General features: G+C 43.2%; 1 protein-coding gene across 6 annotated transcripts in view; it reads left to right on the top strand.

Annotated features, from left to right (window-relative positions):
- Positions 1-20,200, top strand: part of LOC100875385 (protein groucho) — a 123,271-nt gene that overhangs the window by 85,223 nt on the left and 17,848 nt on the right. For all 6 annotated transcript variants that reach the window (XM_012291273.2, XM_076532072.1, XM_076532070.1 and 3 more), the window contains 2 exons: positions 3,459-3,738; positions 10,177-10,202. In XM_012291273.2, coding sequence (XP_012146663.1) covers positions 3,459-3,738; positions 10,177-10,202 — 306 coding nt within the window. The remainder of the gene's footprint in view (positions 1-3,458; positions 3,739-10,176; positions 10,203-20,200) is intronic.

Here is a 20,200-nt window from a genome sequence, read left to right as displayed (position 1 = left end):
CGTGCGGCAAATCCTTAGCAGAATCCCCGGATTCCGCGCGCTTTAAATCGCTTCCCAGCTTCCGTCACCCTCCTCTTCGCTCCTCGCCGCTTTCCTCTCCATCTGTCCTTCTTGTTTCTCTCTCGTCTCGACGGCTTCTCGCGCCGCGCCTTCTTGATGCCCTTAAATCCTTTCAGTTGCCACTGGATCGAAAGAAGAATCTCGCGGAATTTACCACCGTGTGGATGCGAGACGAAACGCCGAATTCGCCCCGAGATCATTGCTGAATTAACCGGTAAACGATATAAGCTTCGGGCATCAGGAAAACAGGAGCGTCACGCAACTCTTTTGCCCTTTAAAATATTTCTCGTACCTCCGCAAAATTCCTTACCTTTTTCGCTGAAGGAGGCATTATTCGGTGATGATGTTAGATAAAAAAACATCAATATTTTAAGATGAAACTTGAGTGATTTAGCATAGCATTATAAAACGAATGATGTTATGTCAGACAAGGTTTCAGACAAGGTTTCATCACTTTATACAATACTCTACAAGCTACTATGACACTTTATTCTATCTCCCTCGTATTAAATCGGTAACTTTTTCCTGAAATACACCTATAGAGTTAATAATTTTAACTTGGAATTTTCTACCAAGTATAAAGATCCTGTCCAATCCCGTCTGGTAAGGTGTTAAGCCATCCCCGTCGATTAAATCCTCCAGCTGTCGCGTTAGATAAAAAAAATACACGTGGATCGTCGATAGCGAACGGCCAGTAAAAAGAAGTCTATTTATAAAGCAACGAGATGCACGCGGTTCTCGAGATGAACCAAGCCAAGATGCTGCTGACGTTCATAATCTCTTAACACGAACGGCCAGCCAAAGACGCTTTCCAGGCGTCAACGACGCGTGATATAGAAGAAGGTTAAGACGATCTCGTCGGATCTTTTAGCGGCACTATCTTCACGGTTGGTTGAGTCAGCAAGTAGCGACACCGGTGAAAACTGCTGAGAACAAGCGTTGCACCAGTGGATGATGCAGGTGCCGTAAGAAGGCTCGCGCAGAAGATGAAGGGGTTCGTAATGACTTCCTCTTTGCCCGTCACTCGTGAAAGACCCTTCGTTCGGACTGAAAGAAAAGCTTTCGGTTAAAACACACTACGCTTCGCTGGCTCGATCGCGAACCGATGTTTCTACCGAATTACCTTCAACCGCGATGTTTCAATGCGCGCTCCAAAATCATCCGATATCGCTATTCGATTCTTTAAACTGACGACTTAATACTCTGCCAATTGCGGTTTAAATTTTATCCATAAAGTGGGGACATTGTCTCATTCAATTGGCAAAGTGCTCATGTGAGTACATTGTGTCAATACACTGGGAGTATGATTTGTAGGAAAAGTATCTGGGGATTATGGAATGTGGGAGTTCGAGGACTTAGAAATTTTAGGACACGTCAGATTTTAATAATGTCAGAAGTTGTAGAATTTGTAATATTAGAAGTTTAGAATTTTTCGTAGAAGGTTTCATTCAGAGCAAAGAAATTCCACTGGGTACTTCACATAAATAGCTTGTTGCCCCTTATGGCTTAACTCAATACATAAAACGTTTTCATAATAGTCAGAACAATGAAAGAAAGTCGTGTTCATAATTGAATTTTCTAGCCAGTCGGTTATTCGAGACCACGTCTTTGGCCGACGTTCGTTACGAGCACCGCGAGTTTTCGCCGGGCAAAGCATACAAATCACGAGGTAAAGTTGCAAGGGGGTTGCAGAGCTTTAAATAACCCTCGTTCCCCGACGGTGGCAGCAGTGGTAAATCCGAAAGTACGAAACAAGTGGCGAGACTTGTACAGCCTTTCATACCCCCTTTGCTAGCCCAGAGAGGGTTGAGGAAGGAGAAAAGTTTCGGTGGAACCATAAACGTACAGCAACCTCGCGCGAGTAGTTTCCTCGTTAGTTGCTCGAATCAGGGGGTGTCGGTCGAGTTTCAACGCTGCCAGACAAATTGTAGAGCAACGCAGCGAGCGTTTTAACGCTCGGTAGATCACGTCGCTAGTTCGCGGCACGACGTGGAAGAAGAAGAAGAAGACGGAGAAGGAGGAAAGAAAGGCTGGAGTTTGGCCGGAAGACGAGGACGAAAAGAGGGATGGAGCAAAGTGCACCAACCCCCTTCTCGTTCTGTGAACCGTGTACACTCGTTAAGACCGGGGCGAATATTCCGGAGAGTAGTTTGCCGAGATAATTAAATGGTTTAACGATATAATAACCTAGCGTCGAACGACTGTCTGAGCCACCCACAAAACACACAAACAGAAAGAGACGGTGTACGCGCACGTCGAAATTAAATGTGCCCAGGGGAAACGAGAGGAAGCAACGAACAAGTCGGGTAGAGGGCGGTAGCGAACGTTTGCGAAGATTGAGACGTATGCTTTGAAATTCCTATATTCTTACGTCCATAAATTACAGATCTCAAAACTTAATAAGAAATTGGATTATCTAAAAATTTTTCAATTTCACAAATTTTTAAATTCATGATATAATAATTTCGAAATTTAAAACATTAGAAATATAGAAGTAATCTAAAAATTTGGGATTTGTAAAATTACACATATGAGAATTTATAAAAAAGGAAATTTTTGAAAATTTAAAAAATTTGAAATTACCAAAGACTATCAAATTAAACCCCTCTGAACAACACACCTTATTTCCTTTTGCCATATTGTATCACTCTATTACACATATAGCTAATATTAATAAACATAAAAGCTTCTAAAGCAGACGAGAATTAATTACGCGTAACTAATTACAAATTTGCGAGAGAGGACCTAATTATCTGTTTTACATTTGGAGATTCAAGTATCCACTTAGAATTATTAATAAATTCAGAATGGTATCACAATATGGTGGTCGAGAGCAGGCATGACCGCGAAGAATGAATCCTCGACCGAAACGAGTTCCTGATCAGAATTTATCGAGCGATTACGATAACAGCGGTCGACAAACGGAGGTGTGTTTCATCATCGTGCAGTGATGTCATCCGCAATTTAATCTCGATACTTATCTAAACGTATCATCGCTTGTTAAGATTAGATTCTTGATTCGTACATCGTGATTATCTCGGAATCTTGGTACATTCGTGCGATATTACACGATAATCGTACGTCAAACACAAGGACCTTAATCGTACAAAGTGCAAGCAACATTGACGTCTTGTATCACTTACATCTCAGGATAATATTAAATTCCAAATGAACTACGATAAACGAATGTTGATGCAGTATATTAAATTTAAGATTCATTGTAAAGCGTATAACTCGTATTTAATTCAAGATTTCATTAACAAGTAAGCGTCATACCTTTCAGATACGATACAATAGTAAATTCTATTCAGACATAAAAAACCGAATAAAACACTGACGTGAAAGATAGAAAAGGTTTCCGAAAGTGGTAAAAAGGCAATTCTCTCGATTCGTTCCAGCAACAAAGGTCAGACTTGCCGAGGCTGCTTCAGCAGGTGCACGCCCAACAGTTACCACCAAGTGCCGCGATGGGCCCCCATCCAGGTATACCCGGTCTTCCTGGCCTGGGTCCTGGAGCTGGACTTCCTGTTCCAACGTCTGCCTCCGCCGCTCTCCTCGGATTAGGTATACCGCCCGGTGCAGCAGCCACTGCCGGAGGCACAGCTGCACATCCTCTTTCGATGTTAACCAAACCGGACCTTCATCGGGGACAACCTGATGACTTGAAGCACAATGGAGGTAAGTCTTGAATTTCTTGTTCCTCTTTATCCTTCAATTTCGTTGGAATTTCACGAGGGTTTGCACTCTGCAAATTCTACTCTTGTTTCGTTGTTTGATAAAATAGTTAGGTAATTTAGAAAATTCACCTTCGAATTTTTATTGTTACAAGTATATTCTAGAAGTTAATATCAGAGGTATCATTATGAATAACTTTTTCTTGGTATACGGTATTTTGCTAGGTAGCATGCATAGACCACATTTATCTAAATTCGCAGACATGTCTGATTTAGAGTAAACGATCTGCACATCCATCTTCCTGAGTATAAGATCATAGTTTATAAGTAGGGCAGACGAGATAGTTTTGATCAAGGACCATTATTTTTGCTAAACACGAAAATATGTTGTAAAGTGGTAGTCCCGATTTGTAGAAGTAGTTTCGATAAACTGGCTCGATGCCCATCGTGAAGTTAGAGGGCAGGGTTGTGGGCGACAGGAAAGCATCGCAGGGATATTTGAAGCGGGCCGCGGTACAACGGTGACGCAAACGATCGTGCTTAAGCCTGAAACTCGCAGAACCCTCGATCTTGACCTCGGAGATCCACTCGTGCAACGGCGCGTCCTCGTCCTCCCTCTTCTTGGGACGACATACGAGTGCAAGAACGTTCGCACTTAGGCTCCATGTAGCGCTGACAAAGTCGCGAGGGCTTCAAGTGACTCTCCTATCTCGCGCACGTATACACGTACACAAGTTTCGCTCGCTCGCGTCTCGCTCCCTGGCTCCGCTCTCGCTCGCTCTAGTTGTGCATGGTCGTCTCTCAAGAGAGCACTTCAGAATCTCCTCTTGACACGAGAGTACTTCCGACTCTTCCCCTCTTTCGTTCCATCCACCTTTAGGTGGCTCTTCTAAACCTTCGCGCCCCTCAGCCTGTTCCTCTCATCCTCTTCTCTCCCTCTCGCCCTTCCCTCCTCTTTTCCCTCTGTCATTCTCTTCGTACCCTTTCGCAGTTCCTCTCTCTTTTCGTTCCGCTCGCGTTCAACACTCTGTTCGCGCAATATCTTCAGCTGCACTCTCGCCTAACTATGTTACCGTGAGTGAAACCTCCGGCCAGTTGTTCCGCGTTGTTTCGCGTTCTCAGAACGTTGCCACCTTAATGAAATACCGACCGATTCGTCCCTGAATAACTTCCCCTGCTTTTGACACGGTTCATTTTTCACGGACACCTTCGAAGATTGCCTCGGAACCGACCACGTGTTCGTCACCATACAACTCGCTAGTTTAATTTCCGGCCTCGAAACTTCTAACCAAGTTTCTTTCACTGCTTACTCGTAGAAAGAACGATTGTTGAAAACGAAGTTCCCATTTTGTTTCCGTTTGGTTACGCGCACTGAGGTTCCTAGGTGGACAAGCTGAATTCTATCCTGCAATGTGGGCATACGTATAAATGCACATATGTAATCTAAATGTTCACATTACCCAAGTTCGAAATTTTCAAATTACTGAGGCGATCTGAGAATGCTTCCCGTGGGATGTAAGGCGTGACGATACAACGTGGGGTAGTTTAACGCTTCGCGAAACAACGCGTAGCGATACCGTGACTATATAACAAGAGTGTACTGTAGGTGCTTTTAAAAATATAAATCTCGTTCCGAGAACTCAGAACCTCTATCTCAAACTCTAGCGTGATCTCCGTACATAAAGCGGAGGTAGAAAACGATGAGCAACGCTTCGGGAAATAACCGTGAACGCTTATGGAGCTAATAAACGGTATTAGCCGGTGGCGAACAAAGAAGCTTAGTCATTGAACACGATGTTTGAACGTTTGAAAAACTAATTCCATTAATCTTTGATCGTTCGCGGCTCCAACCTGCAATTGTTTCGAGCGGAGACAAGCAGGACGAAACGAGCCGTGATGGTTACGCTGAACGGTTAACGGCATTAAACAGAAGTGGAAAGGAAGTGGCCGGTTGGAACGCTTATCCCGCAATTTCGTTGTTTAACTTCGTTCGTGTTCGAGCGTGCTGAACGAGCGGTTTGTATCGTTTGGCCGCGAGGAATCGAACGGAATGCAAAGCGGTGGCGATGCAGCCGCGAAATCGTCTCGCGAGGATCCGCTTGCGTTCGCTTCCCATACGATAACACGCAGAAAAACAAGAGGCCGGGTTGCAAGAAACGCGACCGATTTAACGACCGACGCTTCTACGAACCTTCTTCGATACGAAGGAAATATGTATTCGTGGGTAGAATGCTGATGATGAGAAACAACGCGAGACACCAGCTCAGCGGCTTTTGTAAATCGAATCGTCTCGAAGATCGGGTGTCTCGTGTCGCGGTATCGCGAGAATTGGCTGCGATTAATTTGTTAACAGATGCACTTTGCTTCCAGTTAATTTTTATTTATTTACGGGGTACATTTTTTTGTACGATAACAGCAAGGAACAAGCACGTGTAATGTTGAGAAATACACTTTTAATCCTTTGTGCTCCTATGCTTCTTGGATCATACAAATAATAAGAACCCCTTTCCTGATCTATTTTGTAAATTAACCAGTTGATAGGTAAAAAAATTAAGAATTGCAAATGGTTAATACATGTTGAAAAATGGCATGTTTCAACGGACGGATACTTCCAACAAAATCTTCGTTATCGCAGCTTTTGACACGCCACTGCTTCGAAACAGCGATATTAATCTCCATGATTGATTCATCGGCTGCGAATCCTTGTATAGGGAGAAAAATATTCTGTCAATCGGATTACTGGACAGGGATTCGTACTAGATCCTCTTTTTGCGACTGCTCTAACTATTCATCTATCCGGAACATTGAAATCTCCCTGAATTAATTAAATCTCGAATGGCTGTCGTCTATGCAACTTTCATCTTAATCATCGCTCTTATTGTGTAGACACGAGGGTTGTCTGATTCTCTTCCTGACAATGTCTGGCTAAGCTGGTTTTCAATTTTAAAACAATTTAATGGAAGTCTCTTTTGGTTTAAATACAAGCGATGTTCTAAATCAGTATTTTATTGTGAGGTTTCTGTAGGCATCTAAAAAGATGTGACGCGTATCTCCAGTAATGTAGAGTTATACGCGTGACGATTTAAGATCGGTTGCTAGGAAGGACACTAGTTAGAGTATTAGTCATGCGTATTTCGCAGCATGGCAATGAAGTCCACCTGAGCAAAGATACTGCAGCCGCAGTTTAGCGAACAACCGCGAGACATCTGAAATCACTGTCGCGGTGATGGATGCTCGTTTTTCCCCGTGGGGAACCGAAGGGGAATCTCGTCGACACCATTTTGCAACGGGAAGCATCGAAACGACGAGGGAGGCAAGGAACCGTAATGGGCCACTATTTCTGTCGCGGCAACTAGTGAAACTTCTTCCCTCCTTTCCGGAACATTGCCCCCAGCGAATTGTTTCCAGCAGGGCCGTTATCGTTTTGCTCTCCACCCAACTTACTACCGGGATTCTCTCTCGTCGAACGACTGCCGGGACCGTCGGGCATAATATCTGCCCTCCACCATTCATCCGACTCTTTCTAGCCGCTCGTTCGCGAAACGATTTACCGGTACGCGAACCGAACCGACTCAATGGGACTCTTTTACGGACTATTAGAAACCGGTATCGCTCGCATTACCATTTCATCGGGGATACTTGCGCGAGTAATGGTCCCTCGGGAGATCGAGGCTCTTCGAGCGTGTACACTTCTCGTAATTCTATCGGATATTCGCCCTTTTTCCTTCGATTGTTCCACGGTGACGTCCGAAGAAATAGAAGTTTACTCCCATGGCGATCGGATCGTTAAACCGTGCACGACTTATTTCGCCATCGCTAACTCGTTTATGGCCGCTACTTCGCTTCTTTATGTTCTCCGAGCGGTTTTGCAAGCCATTCGAATCACGATAGATTACGCGGTACTTGTCCACAAAGTCCCTCCGAACATTTCGAAAATTTTCAGACACGACTTTAAGGTGTTGCAAATTTTTCACATTTAGGATTTGAAGCTTTGGAAAATTGAGTAATCCGAGGGTACGTAGAAGTGATATTAGGACCTTCGAGAATTTGGAAAGTTGTAATTATTAGCTTAGCCAAAGTTCGAGCTCTAACTCGTGAGACATCCATAGGTATTTTACGATTCTCACAAGTTTCAGAGCGCGTTACTCTTCCGCCACGTTCGTCCAAGCATGTCGCCCGGTTGATAAAGAGCTCTTTTTGCAGCTGGATACTTCCTGTTCCCTTAATGATGCCGCAAAAGGCGAAGCGCGTTTCGAAGACGTCTCCGTCGAAGCATGTGCGCTCGGTCTCGCGCGGCAAACGAGCTCTTCGCGTTTTAGTAGGAAATTATGCGCGCTCTTCCGCGTCCGTTTACGAGCCACGGCAGGAAGTTGAACGATCCGGCCGAGGGAAACAGTTGAAACTGTTTTCTCGCGCTGGTCGAAGCACACCGAGAACGAGAATATTAGCGGGAGCAAGACTCGTTGCCAGGTTCTCCATCTTCGTTCCTCCTCGCGCGGAAGATGCTCGGATGGCGGAAAATTCACGACCCTCGCGCGTTCGCGATTCACCACCCCTCGACAACTCGGTAATGGTACCGAGGGTGGATCCTTCTGGCCGTACGAAGGCTTTCCTTAATTTGGTGGACCATAAAACACGCAACCGCGCTACCCTCGCGCGGACGCGTGTTTTATCGACGCGTAAAGCGTGCTATTCCGGGGATTACTTTATTTGTAAATGGCACGACTCGCGCCGCTAACTTTATGGCGTCGAGTTTTTCCGCCCACCCGCTGAGAACTGTATCCGTTCGAGGTTGGATTTCTTGTAGACGTCGCAACCTTACGAGCGTTTAGTATCCTTTTTGTAGGTCTGTACTTTTTACCGGGATACGCTATCTACTTTTAACGACTGTTTGATAATTTATGGGTTGATAGGGAGAGCTATCGCTTACAGAAACTTTGATTTCTTCCTTGAATTACCGTTTTAATTAATGAACAAACATAAATTTACTATTTAGTTGAGAGACACTGGGTCTACAATGAAAGCCTCGACTCTGTCTTCAGAGTCAATGGGCCTCAGGCCGTGTTTATACCTAAGGTGCTCAGGAAGTGAGCACCAATTCTACCTTGCGTTTTAGAAAAGTCTTTCACGTTTAGTTTGGTCCTGTAGGTCTTCCAAATCTTTTTCAATAAATTCATTTACCTTAAAGATTTAACCTCGACTCTGTCTTCAGAGTCAATAGGCCTCAGGTCATGTTTATACCTAAGGTGCTCAGGAAGTGAGCACCAGTTTTACCCTGCGTTTTAGAAAAGTCTTTCACGTTTAGTTTGATCCTGTAAATCTTGCGAATCTTTTTTAATAAATTCATTTACCTTAAAGATTTACCTTATTTTAAATAAATAACATATTTCAATACGAGCAAATATAATTTTGATCTTCCAAGTCGAGAGGGTAAAGATCGCTCGCAAAGTGTCGATAAAAATAATAATTAATCTCGTTGTTGTTTAATAAGTTTAATCGGTTCGTAGAGTTAATACAATAGCTTACATCCGTTTCGGATGCAAAATTGATTCGTGTAGCTGTTAAGAGGGGTAAAAGACAGCAGGAGAAAGATATCGTTAAGATATTTCCTACGAGACAAAGTGTGCTTTCGAAAGAGACGAAGAACAGGGGGTTGAGGAAATCGAGCGAGGGCAAACTAGGAAGCCGGCTTCTCGAGGACAAAGCTTCCCGTTCAGGATCCTTTCCAACCTTTTTCCTCGACCCACCTTTTCTTTCATTCACCCTACCTTCTCGGAAATCCTCGAGAAGTCTAGCTTCTCTTTCGTCCTGACAGCTTCCCCTCTTTTTTTTCTCTTCTTTTCTTTTCTTTTATCTCGTTCCCAGCGCGGAAAAGATTCTCCCGGCATACCGCTGACTCCGTCAGAGTTAGTTCCGCAATAATCACGAGAAACATTGTGAAGCTTCAATTTCCCGGGAAATACGGTGTCCCCCGGGGAAGAGAGCGGTGTTTGAAGTAGGGCAAAAAGTATACGGTGGATAGATTCTCGGTGTGATCAACGGTAAATCTCGATAATTGTCAGCGTGTTTCCACCTCGTTCCAGTTCGTGCAATTAGTCTCATCGCTTCTTTAAATTCTTCACACGATAAACTAATACTTTCGACAAATGGTACGAAACTACTTCAACATTTCGTTCGTTCAGTTTTATGTGTTAATCGTTTTAGTTGGCTGAGACTTTGCCCATCTTTTATTTAATTCAGATTTTAAATTTATCGTTCTTTAAGTTTGTCTAATAAACTTATTATGTGATTTTCTTCGAATTTATTTTTGTATTAAATGTTAATTAACTCAAGTATTAAAAAAGATTAGTATATTGAGTTTTTAGAATAAATAAATGAAAGTAATGATACATTAGAAAATAAGATTGTATTAGAATTAACGATATCGTTTGATTTGTTACAGGTCTTAATCCCGCCGAGGAGAGGCATGTGAGTATAAAATAATTGAACCAATATGTAATTTGGCGAATGAGCAATCGATCACAGTCTATTAACAACGAATACAGTTATTTCGATCGTAGAGGGATTCGCGCGTAAATAGCAATATCGTTGCACGCGACGTCGAAATTCTGTTCAATCCACCGTGAAAGCGACGAATCTCGACGCTGAGCGAAACGATAATCGCATTCGAGAAGTCGATGAACTCTTCCCAGCGACAGATTCGCTTCCAGGAAGACACCAGCACCCATAAATACACGCAACACGTGCTAATAACGTTTAATCTTTTTGAAATATCACCTGTTATCTTTATACTTTCATTTTTTTTTCTACCACATTTTACGATTAAATTGAACCATATTTTTAACATGAAATTTTTTACGTTTTTTAACCCCTTGACCCACTTGCGCCGTTTGACTTTTTTCAAACTCGCTCAATTTATTTTTTTTTTAAGAGAAATATATTTCTGAATATTATAAAATTCGTGTATTCAAATAAGAGAAGTATTTTTAAAATCGTACCTCGAAAGATAGTTATATCTTAATTAAACGAAGATTAGCTTTTTAATATTAAACTCAATTATTTGAAGATTTGTAAATTTGCTACATTAGAAAAGTAACATATTTTTAAATATTTTCATACAAGTTCTAAACTTCTACTCTGTAGAAAATTTCCAAGAGCAGATACACCACATAATTAGTTTGCGAATCTAATAAATATTCCAAATAAAAAATTATTCCGTTCGAGTCACACGATTTCCGAACGTAGTCAGATAGTAAATTATCTGGACACATATTTTTCGAACAATTTATTCGGATAATATCTAATCCAGATTCAATCGATATCGATAGCTAAAGAGACTCGGAGCTGGTAGTACTCGGCCGGAGGAATTAAACAAATCTAGAGCGATGATCCGCTATTCGGACGTCCGATTGTATGCTCGACGATGAGCGATCGGATTTCGAAGAGGGTGGACGAAATACGCGTCGATTTCCCGTCGTCCGCTCGTCTGAACGATGGAAACGGATACGACGCTCGTAAAATCCGAACGTTTCCCGGGTTTTATGGTTCGCGTGGCGCTTCTCGCACCTCGGGTCAGATTTTACCGAGATTGACCGATGGAATCGGGACGACGAACAGAAGAAGCGTGTTTCACTCGCGGAATGACTTTGAACACGTTAAATTTCATCCGGTGAAAGAAATTAGAGCGTACCTCGGTGAAGGAGAATATCCGTGAAACAAATTAAATCGGTCGACTGGGAATCGTTCTCGCGGATAAGAACGGTGAAAGAGAGAGAGTTTGTGATATAACACGGTGATGAACGCGTTAGTGCAGTTTTAAAACTTCTACGAAATTCTTATTACAAATACAAATCACGAATATTCATATTTGATGACTCTCAAATTAGGAAATTTCTAAATTCTTACATTTCCACATATTCATCTTCTCAGTCGAATTTCCACGTAATTTCAAATTTACACTTTCTTAATCAAACTTTCAAATTTTTAAATGTAAAAATATTTCGAAGTTTGAAGATACTCAAGGACACAAAAGACACAAAATTTTTGAATCAGCAAACTCTTTGTGTATCGTCAACTTGTACAATTTTCTGCCTGTCTCTAATTGACGCGAGTTGTTCGAATGGGAAGTTCCGAACCTCGATACTCGTTATTACTTGCCTGAATCGTAATCAAAGATACTTTGAACTGTAAGAACGAGGTCTTGGAAGACGGCTTAATACAAGAGAGAAAAGAAAGGTAGAATGGAGTCACATTTGAAGAGGGTGAGACGCGTAGAGTGGATGAAAGTGGAAGAACGCGCGAAGAAGAAAATAGAGGTGACTACGGATCAGGCAGCTCGTGGAAGAGGCGGAAACCTGAAATGGACGTAAAAGCCCCGAACAGCGGAACACAGGGCCGTAAAAAGCTCGTCGTCGAATACACCGGCGTTCTTCTCTGTCTCGTTATCCTCTTTCTATGCTCCGTTCGCGCCCTTTACCCCAGCCTTGATAGCATAAAGCGGCTGGTGGGCGCGGCGCGCGTTTATTAAAAGCGCTCCGGGCAGGCAAAAAAGGCTCGAGAGACCGCTCCAGGGGCCGGTGTTTCCCGCGTTACGATCTCTCGAGTGGGCCGCGGGATCGTTTCGCGATCGATCGTGTTGGCAAGAAGTTCGACGATAGAGTAAATCGATTCGGGAAACGGTGCATGGATCGACGAGGATGGAACGGGGAAGCGTGATTGGCGGCTGTTACGGCCGATTCGCGTCGCATCGACGATCTTTTGACAGCAAAATACCAGCCGGGGAAAAAGGGACGGAGGAAAAAAGGGAGTCGAGTTTTTGTCCGGGATCGGATATGAAAAGCACACGAAATTTTTAACGAACTTCTTGCCGGACAACCGATAATTAGGTTAAAACGCGTCGCTGATTCTTTGATAGCGATTCATTAATTAGCGTTTAGAAGGTGCGATTCGAGAACGATCGATTTTAGTTAATAGAATTTTATCGCTTGGATTTTAACTTCTGGCGTGTACCCTGCATTCGCGCACTTAATTCTCGGTTTAATTATGAACATGGTTCAAAGCATCATTCTTTTTTATAGGAACTAGAGTTCTTGGAAATTTAATCTGCAAAGTAAAATGTATTTATTATCAAACTCATGTAGTACATTACAATTGAGTCTAACTTGAATTTGAACTTAATTCTAGATCATAATAAGTAACCCATCTGGTTGGATATTAAACATGAGGATGTTTAATGAACATATGGATATTAAACCTGATTAAACACTTTTAGTCTATCAATACTACTGTGAAGATGTTAGCCATCCAACACCTAACTACTTACTCAATAATTCCTTTTTTATAATTATAAAATGATATACATTAATAGGTGTCGTCTTTCGTCATCATCATCATTAGGGTTTAAATTCACCCTAATGAAGATCGTCTGAGTTATTTACAACTTGAAGCTCACATTTTAAAATCATTCATAAAAATCAATAGAAGTTGCAAATTCGATTAAAATAAAAAAAATGGTGCATAAAATGTTGAGGTTCGCGTGAAGGAAAATGGCGAAACGCTTCTAACGAACAATGTCCGCGTAATTGAATCGATTGACACGATTCGATCTGCGACGATCATTAAATTAATATATCCCCGCGTTTTGTAAAATTAATTCGCAATTTACTGGGAGCGGTTATATCACTCGCGTTACATTCGTCCAGAGTGATTTCCAACGTAATTATCTTTTCGGCGTAGCTCTTTTCCGCAGCCGTCATTACGTACCCGTGTTTTAACAGCGTACACACCCAGCATAACTTGCACAATTTACCGGTGGTGGCCGTGGCCCGCGGCTGGACCGATAATTAGCGTCCGTTTAATATGCACAATTATTACGGATTGATAATCGGGGCTGCGCATCCATTACACCGGCATTGAGATAGATGGTAATAGGTTTCCATCGGTATTACCTCTCTCTCTCGTCTCTCTCTCTTGCTTGTTTCCGCTCATCCTCTTCCTGCATCTCTCTCGTTCTCGTCGTGCTTTCATAATGTGTGTGTACGAGCTAGCGATGGGACTAATTCGATTACCCTTCGAACATTTTCAATCGATGCCAGATAATCCTACTAATCGTTTCGCGAGGACGAGATTTGGGAAAGAAAAATGCATATTTATGCAACAGTGTAATCAATACCGTTTTCCATTTCGAAATTTTTGCTTTCGTTTGATGGAAAGAAGTAGGCGAGTTCAAAGGGAAAGGGGCGAATATGATATTCAATATTCTCGTGTAAATTTTAATCAAGTTGTTCCTCTATCGATCTAGTAATTTTTAATCGATTTTAATTCCATTTGAATCACGTTGCCCGTAATTTAAGTGCTAATGGACTGTTAATCGGGACATCAACTTTTAGGGCATATAATATTCAAATGCAGCGACAGAGATTATAGAGGATGTAAATTATAATTATCATCGGACCGGTGTTACGGTGCTATTAATACCGCCAATAAAATCAAACAGTTGACACATTTTACCGTACTAAATTTCTGTGCGATATCATCGTACTCGTCAGCTGTTTAAAATTTATTAAACATCCTGTATCCACTTAACTACTAGTTAATGTATGTGCATAAACGAGCTGTTTCTATGAAAGAGTGTTTAGACCTATGTCAGCACCTAGAGAGATTTGTACCTGAGATTGTTAGGACCGATATTGGAATCAAAAAGTGCTAAAATATTGAAAATACAGACACATATTTTATGTGTTTAAAAACTGAACATGTAAACTTATCCGATTTAATAAATTAACGATTCAGTAGCGTAAGGTAAAATAACATGAATACGTATTCAAAAGATATACGACCTTTTTCAATATTATAAATTAAAAGGAATAATTTCGCTTCGATGTTATAAACTGAAATGAAATGTGCAATATACCGTTGAATTTTAAAGCAATTAGCGCATTAAATTTATGGATTATGTGGTTGGTATGCATATTTGTTGGAAGAGGAATTCATTTAAATGAATGCATTTTTGTTTGTGCATATATGTTTTTAATCAGATTCGTGCTTCTACCAAATTCTACATTTTATTATTTACAAATTCAGTAGTAAATATAGCAGGTATAGATTTGTCAAATTGACACTATTACTTTCTATACCACAGTTTCCATATTTCACTTTTTTTTCTATCTTTTCTTTCTCAATATTTTGAGTTCGCACTTCGTTTAACAGTACATTTTACAACATTTCAATATCGAATTTACTACCTATCAAATTTACTAATAACCTGAATAATTTTTGCAGAAATCTGTAGGGAACGAATAATTTTGCGGCAAATTGAATCGTGAGGGTGTTATTCCCATCGCTAACCTCTGCATCTCTCTTCAGCATTTTCATCATCATTGTTCACACATCTCTGTCCCTGTTCCCGCCCCCTGTCTGTCTCTTTCCCTCGCTTCCTCCACTTAATCCTCTTTCTCTACCCATCTCTGTCCCCGGTAACGTCCCCTTTCAGGTTCCATCGAACTTGTATTTATCTCTGTTCCGCACCCTGCGTCGTCCTTACCAGGATCCCCGGTATCACCACGAGGCCGAGGGCTATGAAATTGAAATATGAATGCTAATAGGATGGTTGGCTCGTGTCGCGTCGTATAATGTTACTCATTGCCGGTACGTCGGTCCTTTTACCCTTTCCCCGACCCTTCGTGCTGTGTCCCTTGTTTTGGATTAGGGGAACAGGCTACGTGACGCGTGTTCCACGTCTTGCTTGCTGACGTGTCGCCCACAGGACCTGATTGATACTAAATATCGTACCAGACGAAACCATTATTTGCCACATCCTCTGATCTTTATCGAGTGACAGCACTTTTTGCTAGTGGGGATAGAATATTAGGAAAGCTCCGAAGTACAATCATTAATGATATGATTTAGTTATTTGCCATATTTGATGTCGTACTTTATTTTCTCTATTTACTGAAGAATTACTGAACGTAATTAAGTACTGTGTTTCCTCCGATAAATTTCCAAATTTTACAAAGCTCGTGTAACCTGCGTACCTTTAATATCGGAGCAAAAACTTTTCGATAGCTGCGCCCTCGCCGAGCAGCGCCCCAAACTACTGCCTGCTTCAACCGCATATTTTACCGACGCTAATCGCGTACACATATATGCATAATTACGTATCCACATAATGGTGGTTTTTGAGCCGATTCCCACCGTCTCGGTGGTTTTAGTCAAACAAGCCGCGAACAGCTAGAAAACGCGTGACGTTGCTCCGGTATAAGACTCGCGGGAATTTCAAGCAGCACCACTTTCACCGGCCCTTTCTCTCCGAAGCTCGCGTACAGAGATTTATATTTGTTTGTTTATCCTCGTTGGATTCTCCGGTTCCGGGCGCGAGCAAACGTTTACTCTCGAGCGAAACGGGAGCGTCGAGCGGCTGGCTGGATTACGAGCGACGCGGGGCGCAATTTAAAATTAACCCGGGTAACCGGAGCGAGCAAGATGCTCCGCGGGACGATTCGCAAACACGGGAGAACGTGCCGTGAAAGAGCGTTTTAAAGATGCGACCCTGCCTGCTACCGATGTAACGCGTCTAGAATCAGTACGGAAACGTGACACTCGACCGGGGGTTGATAGAATATTCGAGACTTATTTTTTCAAGCTCTCTTATTGTGCTTTGTGTGGCATTATTCTTTAAGACGGATCTCGCGACAGAAAGCTTTCTTTTTCATCGTCTCGGATGACAGAAAATTTCATTTCGCTCAGCGGCTCGTTATTCGACTGCATTTTCATATTTGCTTGTTCTCCGTTTTGAAATCCGCCACTTACACTTTTCGATGCGAAACGACGAACAAGCTCGGTTCCGTGGAAAGGAATAAGGAGAGAAGCCAGAAAGTAGAGAAAACGGAAGAGAATGCGAGTCGTTATTATTCGCGCGCCGGTAAGCTCCGTCTTCCCGCTCCCGAAAGAAGCTTTTCTCCCCGTCCCTCGACTCCCGCAGCACGATGTCATCCGCCTAGATAGCTCTTCTCACGATCCGGAGAAATATTTCCTCGCGCAAAGCGACGTAGCTTCTCGAGGGTGTACGCGCGTAGGAAGGCAAAAAGTCAGACGAGTCGCGGCGAGAGGGAGATGGAGAAAGAAAGAGGAACCGAGTAGACGGGAAGAGGGTGGAAACGTCTGCTCGTTTCCGGTGTCTCCTCGAGCTGGCACGAGTCGAGGTGTCGACTCATAACCAATTCATGAAACACCGAGAGGCGACTGTTCTCGCGGCTCGCAAGAGAAACGGGCCGAGAAGCAAGCAGGAGAAAAAAGCTGGTACGACTGCGGAATATTTATTTATCGTCGTCACGACGCTTTGGAACAGACCTTTTTCTTCTTTTTTTCACCAACCAGCTGCGCCGGAGAACGTTCACCGCTTTCGGCCGAGAAGAGCGGACAGGCAAAGGGAGAAAGAACGAGTCCCTCGAGTTGCACAAGCACGAACTTAATTGAATTTCACGATACTTACGCCCGATCCGAGTAGCTCGCGGCAAATTGTCGCGAAAGCGAGTGGCCCTCGATGCCAATGAGAAAAGTACTCGAGAAGCGGCGGCGCATTAATTCGTTCGCGGAGCGAGAATCACCGGAGAACCAAGCTGACAGCGAGCATTGGCGTAACTAGGAGGGAACTAGGATGGGTCTTTTCCCCACCCATAATTATGGACCTACGCAAAGTGTTCAGACTTTACTTCAGAACGCGTAGTAAGACACAAATTTCCAAATCTCCAAATATCGCAATACCTGAATTTTTTAATATCCGAACTCCCAAATTTCCAAGTCCTCGAATACCCAACTTCGAATGTCCAAATTCCCAAATTTTTGAAAGTTTATACACGACAATGTCTCTCCGAATAAAATTATGGATCCTGGTTCACAATGAAAAAGTTGAAGTTACGCCAATGACAGCAAGACAGCAAAACGTGTCTTCGAGGAGAGCTCGATCGCGTCACGTCTACCATCGCGATCGATCAATGCGTTTTGCGCCGATCAAAGACCCGTTCAGTCGTCGCGAATACATATATTTTTTTCTTCCTTTTTATTCGGCTCTCTCATCGAGCCGTTCAAACGCGATCGAACGTTATCCGCGTCTGAATCCACTTAACCGGCGGACGCGTGTTTTCTCGCGAAGCTTTCAGCGTTAATTAGCGGAACAACAGAGGTGTGGATGCAAACGGGGGAGTGTGAGAGAAACAGGCCAATTGGTAGGAGATCAAAAGATCGTTCTCGATTATTATGATCGTCGAACAAAAGAGCCGTGCCTCCAATTATCGATTTTCTCTTTGGAAAAGCCGGTCGTGGGTACACGAATACCGATTAGCAGGGTTTAAGGAGAGCCTTGCTTTTTTATACCATCGATCGCGTTGTACCCTCGAAAAATCGGTCGCAAATAGAGACGTCGACCTATCGGTTGTTCGGCGCTAGCGTGTTCTTTTCGAGCGTTTTCCTTGGTGTGGCCATTTTCCCGTCAGTTCCCATTGGTCGACACTCTTTATCCAGCTTTCCTTTCTCTGGTTCGCGCGAATTCACCCTGTTGATGCTGCTGACCCTTTCCGTCTCCTTCCCTCATTCTTTTTTTTTTTTTTGTTATTTAATCCCATCACAGAGTCGAGCGCACACCAACGAGCCTGTCGCTCGGAGGTCGGTAAATTAAATCTCGAATAAAGTGCAAATAAACGAGCGGGGCAAGGGGTGAGTCGAGAGGGGTTACCTAGCTGGTGTCGCTGCCTGGTGGTCGAAAGTGCGGTGCAAAAAAAAAACGGCGATGCTGGAACGAGGGTGAAAAAAACGTTGGCCCGGCAGGGGTGTGGCGGATAAAAGAGCGAACTGACGCGAGAGTGTAATTTATTTTAATTAGAGTGGCTGCATTATGTAAGCGGGCGAAGCGTCGATGAAAGGGTTTGAAAGGGTCGGAGAGATCCTGACACCGGCTCCCGACCAACATTGCCTGCTGTCTACCCTTTCCCAATGCTTCTCGCAACCTTTGCCGACGACCCCCGGAACAGACTAATTCACTTCTGGCCAGGCACCATCCTGATTGAACGTTTGAAAAGACAGTTGGGAAAAGAGGGATGCTATACGAGACTCTCGTTCGACTACTCGGAACACGAACCGTTTACCGATTACTTTGTGCTATGGGGGAAAATTGTGGCGAAAAATAACGCTGTACATTCTCGAACCGAAATTCAAACGGCACATGAAAATCGAGTTAGTCGCTTAGGGGACGAGCACTGCCGTAACTAGGTAGAGACCAGGGTGACACACCCCATCTAGCACGTTGCATACGTGGGGTACGTTTGTATACTTCGTGTCAAAACTTTTTTAAATTACGGAGTTACAGATAAAAAATGTTTAAACAAGTTATAAATTATTATATTTACAGATCCCAAATTTCTGATAATTTAATCGTCGAAGGTTCAGATGTACTCATTCCTGAAATTGCAATATTCCAAATTTCCAAATCCTCAAATTCGTAGATTGTTAGAAACCACTTGGATATTGGCAGGGCATTGACACTATTAGTAGAGCTAGGGGACCAGTCGCACCCCAGACAAAAATCCTATTTACTGTTTACGCCAATGGGGGATAGAATTTATCGGATAAACAGGGTGCGTGCGCGCGCAGTGTGTAGCGATGCGAAAGAAGAGAAGTGGTTCTTGGAACGCTATTCACTCGGCTGAGACGCTGATCCTCGGAAACACCGAGGGGTTGTTCTTCCTCTCAGCGGACAGGGTAGAGAACTACCGATCCCAGCTGCCTTACCGACACCTCTGATCTCGTTAGGGGCGCATTAATTAATTTACAAGATGGCGGCGGTAGCAACGATGACGACGACAGTATAAGAGAGGCAGCAACCACTGTGTAAAGTAGCGACGGGAGGGTTAGGGGGTAGCTACGGTACGTTTTAATTACTAATTGAAACGTTCCCCTCTACCAACGATCCCTCATCCCTTTCACCCAACCTCCTGTCGTTCCTGCAGCTTCAATCCTATAACTCTGCTTCCTCTCGTTCCTGGTTTCCACCCTCTTCGTGCCGTAGCCGATTTTACCTCACGACCCTGTCTTAATATCCGGCTCCGCTGGGGGTACTTAATATTTTTAAATACTTTGCGCTGCACCCTCTCTCTTTTGTCGTTTTTCCTTCCGTCCCGTCTCCCTCGTTATATCATCCCTCGACCCGAGCTGGATGATGGTTCCGACCCCCTCGTTCTCGCGAGCTACACCGATACACTGGAATTTATGAGAAGGTAAATCCGTGGCTGCCACGAATTAATTAATTAAAAACATCACGCCGCCTTAATGACATTCGCTGCTGTTTCCCGTTCTTCCTCACTGGAACTCGTCTTTCTCCTTCTTCTTCTTCGATCTTTCTCCCCTATCTGTTTCGGCTCCGCCAAATCCGCCATTCACGCGGATCCATCTCCTTTCGCGCGAACATTTGTTATGGA

This window comes from Megachile rotundata, chromosome 5, assembly GCF_050947335.1.
Source record: "Megachile rotundata isolate GNS110a chromosome 5, iyMegRotu1, whole genome shotgun sequence".
NCBI lineage: Eukaryota > Metazoa > Arthropoda > Insecta > Hymenoptera > Megachilidae > Megachile > Megachile rotundata.
Note: the sequence above shows the minus strand (reverse complement) of the source record. Positions and strands in the feature narration are given on the sequence as shown.